Genomic DNA, 7,689 nt, shown 5'->3' on the forward strand with positions numbered 1-7,689 from the left:
TTGCTGGAAAAAAAAGTGTCGGATCATGTTTTCTTTCCTATACAAGGACTAAAATCAAGTAAAAACGTTAATTTTGCAGTAGAGCATATTAAGGATGGAGGCTCGGTGCCCTGCTCAGTCAGCAAGGTCAGCTCAGTCTTCCGTTAGGCTTTGCATGGAGAAGTGGGGGCTTGATTGGGACTTTCCATTTTCAAATGTGAGAAGTTGATAACTGGGTTAAAAACTGGGATTTTGACCAAGTGAAACTTAGGCGGAACTGTTTCTTTTCTGCGGGCAGCCAACTTCATGACAAAAATAAATGAAAAAAAAATGGTCAAAACTGGATAAACCCTGGGGACTTCCACTGAAATGTTTCTGCTTTCAGTATAAGGAAAAGGCTTTTTCACAGAAAACTCAGCTGTATTGACTCGCCATCAATGTCTGACTGCTATCTGCTCCCGCAGGTTTGCGCTGCATATTTACGTGGACGTGCTGATGTTTCACTCATAGCAAAGTTAAAGTGGTTCCTGGGGAAGGTGAATGGGGTGCAGCAGGTTAAGCACTTTTCACAGATGTAGCAAATATCTTTCTGTAGTTTCTTAGAAAAAACAAATCTGCTGCCAGGACATGCACAGCTCCCACTGAGCAGCTTCCCTGCTTATCCGAGGCTGCAGTTGTGGTAGTAACTACGTGAGGCTGCAGCACTTGTAGAGCACTTTAGCCCTTGAGACTCCCAGTAGCATGTTGGTAGCCTTGGCCTGCAAAGCCCTGTCCTGTTAACAAGAACTTCTTGTCCAGGCAAAGTCCTCAGCTGATTTACTCATGGAAAGAAATGCCTCACTTGGACAAAAAGAAACATGGCTGTGCCAAGGCAATCCTGAAGCAGGAGTCTGGGGAAAAGGAATGAGTTACTTCATTAATGTTGGTTTGTATTTTTAGTCATGGGTCCCAGGAAAGATTTGGGTTTCAGCGTTATACTGGTTTTTTCCCCCCAGCTGCATTAAAAAAGCAGAACCCAGCCCAAACTCTGTGACAGCACCAAAGAAATTCAAAACAATTGGTTGTGAAGCAGCCCTTTAATAATGTGATATTTTCATTTGCAAGCAAAGTGAAATTTCTGACTTATTGAAGAAATCTTGGCTGCAAAGAGAGCAGAGAAGTCCAAGACGAGTGAGCTGCAGCACGGCTTGCTGCAGTGCTGCTGAGCTTCGAGGATCCGCCACTTCCCAGGCACTCGTCTGCTCCCCACTCCTTCAGCCTTCATCTGTGGGTGTAGTGATGTGCAGGATACAATAGCAGCTTTTTAGCACGTCTTATACCTTACTCGGAGTCTGCTCGTGTTCAGATAACCACCAGCATTTTGATCATGGATACTTTTCAGGTGGAACAACTGTTTGAGGCTCAGTGGCTTCCACCTTACTAGAATGACTAGCTATGCCCAAGCAATTTAATGAATACACAAGTGGGGAGCTGAAGGCTCTACCCGTGATGCGCAGCCGCCCATTTACAGGTTGGGAGTAGGATCTGTTAAGTCACAGTTCTGGATATGGACATGGGACATAATTCCTTGGTAGACCCTTTGCATGGGCAGCAGGACGCCGATTTTCTCTCCCTTCTTGATGGGGCCGCTGTATTTAACGGGTTTGATGTAAAACATCTTAATGCAGAATCCTGTAAACAGGGGAGAGAGAAGAGGGGGAAACTTCCTCCTATGAAATGGTTTAAAAGCCTGGCAAGGTCATAACGTTCAGTAGCAAAATACAAATGACAATAAAATAATAAGAGATTCAGCAGCAGGAAAAGTTACAGAAAATGCTGTGATGCTCCTATAGCATCAAGAAGAGAGAATAAGAAAAGAAATAAATTAACATGGAGGAGGGTGGGTAAAACTGCATGAGCAAGACTGAGGCTGTTCCTTTAATTACCCAAAATATGCGAAGGGACCAGCTTCATCCTTCGACTTTTTTAATAGAAGTGAAATGCTGTAACCCTTTCAATCAATTTTCCTGCATTAACAGAACCTGGATTTCAAAGTTACCGTTTTCACTTGGATTCACATGCAAGCACACTGCATTTGGGTTGGGGTCATGATTTTTGGCTCAGTTTAAAGCTCTATAAACAAATCAGAGTGTTTTGCAATCAGGCTTTGTAAGACGCACGTCTTTCAGCTCTGGTACCTGATCCTGAAAGCTGTACTCCATTGTCGATGGCGTTGCCATTTCCGTAGGGCCTGGCTTGTTTGTTGATCTTCCCCGTGAAGGGTGCGTACACCACTGAGCCGTCCTCGCACACCACGTCCACTCCCCTGTGCTTCCTCCCTCCTCCTCTGAAGAACAGCAAGGGGTGTTAGCCTGTGGTGGAGCACCTTGCCAGCTAGAAACCCTCCTCTTACCCATTTTTTTATGCTTATTTCTATTTAAAGAAAGTTTCAAGGGCAACCATCTCCCATCATCCCAGCCCAGGACCTGGGGTTGTTGTATCCGCCGCAGCCCTGGGAGTCGCAGCCTCTGATTTTGTTTGCAGGTTGACTGGAGCAGATTTTCCCCCATTGTGCTGCAGCAGCTAAAAAAGAAGAAAAGAGAAGAACAGAAGATGATACCCACAAGCTAGAAAGGGGATTTCCCAGCCTGTGTTGTTTAATCAATAGCAAGGTCCCTTTGGACTTTGCTGTAACCATGGATCAGGCTTCAGGGAACTAGAAAGTTGTTCATCTTTTAATGCAAGTCAGTTTTAGGGATGCAATGAAACAGCATTTTTTTTTTGTTTTATGCTTTGTCCAGTGACATTGGAGGGTACTTAAAGCAGCGACTTCAAAGCAAAAATGCAGAACAAATAGATCTGGAGGGGGCATCATGGAGTGACCCGCTCCACTCCTCTCCTATTGCCCAGGACAGACGTGCTGCATTCCCGTGGCGGGTGTGGGGCTGAGCTACAGGATGTCTCTGCCTGGAAGGTGACCTGAGCCACCTGGGATCTTGGGATACTGAACTGTGACTGTAAAAAACAGGACTGAGAGAGATCCATCAAGTCCATTCCTATTCCCTAATGTGGGATCCAGTCACAAATAGAAGCTGTCATCTACCTTTTACTAATTGCCTTTTCTATCTCCCAGTGTTTGTGTACTACTGTTTCAAAGCAGCAGCCAGTAGGATAACATCCTCATATTTTTTATTCCAGACTCCAGCTATCATCACCCACAGTCAAACCCACGCTGATCCTACAGCCCTGGCGATGTCTGAGAAAGGGAAAACATTTATAGGGGAGAAGGGGGGAAAGGCAACCCCTGCCTTGGTACCTTCTACGAGCCTCTAACAGCCCTGCTATCCCCACCAAAACTACTAGGGTCTCCCATGGGATGCTCCAGCAAGAACAGGGTTGGTCTAACAAGAAGCAACGAGTTGAGGTTTATTTGCGTGTGGGAGCAGCTCGGCAGGCACCGTCCCCGTTGGGCTCTGGGAGTAGACACAAACAGGGGAAATGATGTGCTGGCACTGAAGGTCTGGTGTTAAAAAGGTGCAGGAAATCTCTAATGCCTTCCTCAAGCAAAACAACCCTTTGTTCTAGCTAGTCGTCATTTATTTTAATGAATTGTGTATTCTTTGTGAAATCAAAGGTGATGATATTAAACACAGAAACGTCTCTGGGAACACTCTATGCTCAGGGGGCTGGTCTTTAAGTAAAAGGCTTTTAAGAAAACATGCATGCTGTTAGTAATTGATATGCCTCAGCTGATTCTTTCTTATTCAATCAACATTATTACCCCAACAAAATTTTGCCACAACTCTTTACCATATCAAAAAAGGATTTTTCCATGGAGGTTTCTATGCAATGGGAGAGGGGTTATTTTCAAGAGGAAAAAAATGGCAGAGAACAAATCTGTTCCTAAATCCTTATAGATACACTTCATTAAAAAAAAAAAAGACAGAAAAAGAAGGCAGGTTACAATGCGCAATGTTTACTAAAATTCAGCTAACTCACCACTGGAGATCGCCATCGCGAGGACGACTACTGTGACTCTGTGCATTTTCATGTGCCTTGAGAGTTCCGCTTTCAAAATGAAAGGTCTAAAATACTTTGCTTTCCATTTATATACCTCAACAGAGGCTGTAGCCAAATTTTTCCAGCCAATCAGAAAATTTATGTGGCCTCAGTTCTTTTGCTTGCAGATTGAGAACCAACAGCGAGAACTGACGGCAGCGCCCGAGGTGTACCACCAGCCTGGCTAATTGGCGGTGTAGAGGCTCCAACCTGTTTAGCAATAGCAGCTACGTGGTTTTGTTTGGTTTTGTTTCCAATGAAAACATGAATATTAAACCCAAATTTTAAGGACAATTTGTAACTATACCTGCCTGCTGCACAGTCCTGAAGTTGAGCAAGGTAACTTGGGTGGAGAAAGGGACAAGAGTTTAAATGAACTTAAAAAGATATCTGAGCAGATGGATACCTTGCCCCCCCACCATGGCTGTTGCTTCACGGAAAGAAATTCAGCCAGGTGGACACAGCTCTGTGCCACACATCACACCCAACCTCACGCTGGTAAAATCTGATTAGGCGACCCGTGAAACGAGACCTTCGTACCTCATTTTTATTAGCTGCCGTCATTAATGCATCCCAGATACTGCCATGTTGCTGCTGCTGAACCTTCAGCATTAACAGTAGGAGAGACACATGTTTACAATCTTCGCTGTGCCTGAACAGAAAATGTTATAAACCCTATAATATTGTGGCTGAGGAAAATTACAGGAAATTGTAGAAGAAGAGAACACTGGAGCACGAACAAGGCCACCTCGAGAGTTGTTTCTGGGAAGGGAGGGAATGTGACGCCCTGGTTTACAGCCAGGAGCTGGAAGTTGTTTGTCTTCTCGGCTCTTTGGCCGCCCAGTCTGTGCTGCTGGGAGCCACTGACCGTTTTGCTTCTTTGTGCAATTGAAAACTGAGAGCTCGGGTTAGATACGGCTTTGGGTCGGGGCTCTCAGCCAGGATGCTGTGCCCTTGCTGTCTCTCTTTCATGGCACTAGATGGGTGAAGACTGGCCTTACATCCCGAAACCAAACCAAGACCAGTTCTGCTGCACAGGATTCTAACCCATCATTGCCAGTGATGGAAACACCAGCTGCCCATGGATGCTGCTGAACAGAGTTGTATTTCACGGGAAAAGGAGGTGATGCCATCAGGATGTCTTCAAGACACACGTGAGCCGGCAGTGTGCCCAGGTGGCCAAGAAGGCCAACGGCATCCTGGCCTGTATCAGAAGTGGTGTGGCCAGCAGGAGTAGGGAGGGGATCGTGCCCCTGTACTTGGCACTGGTGAGGCCGCACCTCGAATACTGTGTTCAGTTTTGGGCCCCTCACTACAAGAAAGACATTGAGGTACTGGAGCGTGTCCAGAGAAGGGCGACGGAGCTGGTGAGGGGTCTGGAGCACAAGTCTGATGAGGAGCGGCTGAGGGAGTTGGGGTTGTTCCATCTGGAGAAGAGGAGGTGAGGGGAGATCTCATCGCTCTCAACAACTGCCTGAAAGGGGGTTGTGGGGAGGTGGGTGTTGGTCTCTTCTCCCAAGTGATAAGCGACAGGACAAGAGGAAATGGCCTCAAGTTGCGCCAGGGGAGGTTCAGGCTGGATATGAGGAAAAATGTCTTTGCTGAGAGAGCGGTGAAGCAGTGGCAGAGGCTGCCCAGGGAGGTGGTGGAGTCACCATCCCTGGAGGTGTTCAAGGACCGTTTGGCCGTGGCACTGCGGGACATGGTTTAGTGGGCATGGTGGGGTTGGGGTGGTGGTTGGACTTGGTGATCTTACAGGTCTTTTCCAACCGTAGTGATTCTGTGATTCTGTGTGATTCTGTGCTGCCTTCTCCTTTCCCGTTCTCCCAATGGTGTGTTATCCAACTACATCACTTATGTCTGTCATACAGTAACAGTCACAGGGTCATAGCTTGGCTTGGACAGAACCAACACCTGAACCCAGCTGAAGCCTGGCTGGAGTGGGCTTCATAGCCTGGTGGAGACCATGCGAGATGTTTCAGCTCCAGCCAACCCACTGCAAATCAGCAAGATGAGGAGTCGTGCTGGTCCTGCTACACGAGGGGTTTTCAACCTGCCGCTGCCTTCTCACGCCCCGTACTCTCATTTGAATCCCTGCGTGATTTTTTTCTCCAGAAGAAACACTCCTGGTTTACTGTTTTCCTGCTCATCAGTTGTTATATGTAGAGAGGGGAAAAATCTATTTGACAGTAATATTTTGAAACAATATGTTTAGACAGAGTATGCAGGGGAAAAAATTACAGTACCACTGTGCAATGTTTCTCGTGCCCAGGGCTCAGCTAAACCAATCCAGATAAAATTGCATTATCTTAAATTCATTTTGTTAATTACTAATTTTGTTAGAGACCTACCAATCAAGACCAAAGAGGAGAAAAGAATGAGTGAAGTAATCCTGTGCATTTCCTCAGCAGCTCAGAAAATGAGCTTTTTTTCTTAATTCTATTACTAATAAATATCCTGAAGACCAGATACTTTCTCAGTTTCAAGTTGCACACTCAGTTGAGTGCAGCGGATGTGAACGTACCATGGTGAGATGCAATAGGAAAACCCACCAGTTTCAAGGGCATTCTTCAAACCAACAGTAAGGTCTCTTGGCCATCACCCTGTGCCACCTCTGATACTCCCCTGAGTCATGAGAGCAGCCACAACAGCTAATTTCTGTTCATGTCCTAAATTAGCTGTGTCACCAATATACTTGGCCATGTAGACTGTAAAAAATGTGCATCTGCTTTTGTGGACACTTGGAAATTTGGGTTAAGAGCTTTTTGAAAATCTGGATTCCCAGGCTGGATATTGGTTTCTCCAGGGTCTTTTAATAAACTACTGCCCTGCTGCCTCTGGTGTGTGGAGAATGGGAAGACTGCTAAGGTCTGCAAGGCATGGTTCCCTGCACCCCTCCGTAATGTTTTTTGGCTTTGTTTTGATTTTGCTAACTGATTTGACCAGTTTTTACAGAGCTAATTGAGTGAATTAAACATGGTAAAGACTAAATTATTTGCTGGCATTTTACATTATACCCTGAGATAAAGATCAGGGAGGTAAAGAGTGATTAATGCAGATTTTTGTCTGAACTGTGCAAGAGCAGCCAATGCTTCGCTTGCCTTCTCTGTGCCTACCATGCTGTGTTTCATGAGGGTTACAGCCTTATTCTGTGTCTGAAGAACATTCCAAGGACTGAAGCAATGCACATAATCTACCGCTTTCTTCACATTTTGCTTATTGCCAGCTGCAGCCAAAGTTGTTTTTTTTTTATTTGCAGAAAAAATGGTGGCAGAAAGGTGGCAGCAATTGGCAGTTACTTAATTTTGCATTGATGGCAGGTGTGTGAAAGAGTTAACAGAATCACAGAATCACTAAGGTTGGAAAAGACCTGTAAGATCACCAAGTCCAACCACTACCCCAACCCCACCATGCCCACTAAACCATGTCCCGCAGTGCCACGGCCACACGTTCCTTGAACCCCTCCAGGGATGGTGACTCCACCACCTCCCTGGGCAGCCTCTGCCAGTGCTTCACCGCTCTCTCAGCAAAGACATTTTTCCTCATATCCAGCCTGAACCTCCCCTGGTGCAACTTGAGGCCATTTCCTCTTGTCCTGTCGCTTGTCACTTGGGAGAAGAGACCAACACCCACCTCCCCACAACCCCCTTTCAGGTAGTTGTTGAGAGCGAT

General features: G+C 46.0%; 1 protein-coding gene across 1 annotated transcript; it reads right to left on the reverse strand.

The window, feature by feature from the left end:
- Window positions 1-1,483: 1,483 nt before the first annotated feature.
- On the reverse strand, window positions 1,484-4,009 carry LOC104261007 (leukocyte cell-derived chemotaxin-2-like). Its single transcript, XM_009816914.2, has 4 exons — window positions 3,958-4,009; window positions 2,445-2,541; window positions 2,157-2,305; window positions 1,484-1,650 (listed from the first exon to the last, which is right to left on the reverse strand). The coding sequence occupies exons 1-4, from the start codon at window positions 4,007-4,009 to the stop codon at window positions 1,484-1,486; spliced, it is 465 nt and encodes a 154-aa protein (XP_009815216.2).
- Window positions 4,010-7,689: the final 3,680 nt, after the last annotated feature.

The sequence above is a fragment of the Gavia stellata genome, chromosome 16 (assembly GCF_030936135.1).
Source record: "Gavia stellata isolate bGavSte3 chromosome 16, bGavSte3.hap2, whole genome shotgun sequence".
Classification (NCBI taxonomy): Eukaryota; Metazoa; Chordata; class Aves; order Gaviiformes; family Gaviidae; genus Gavia; species Gavia stellata.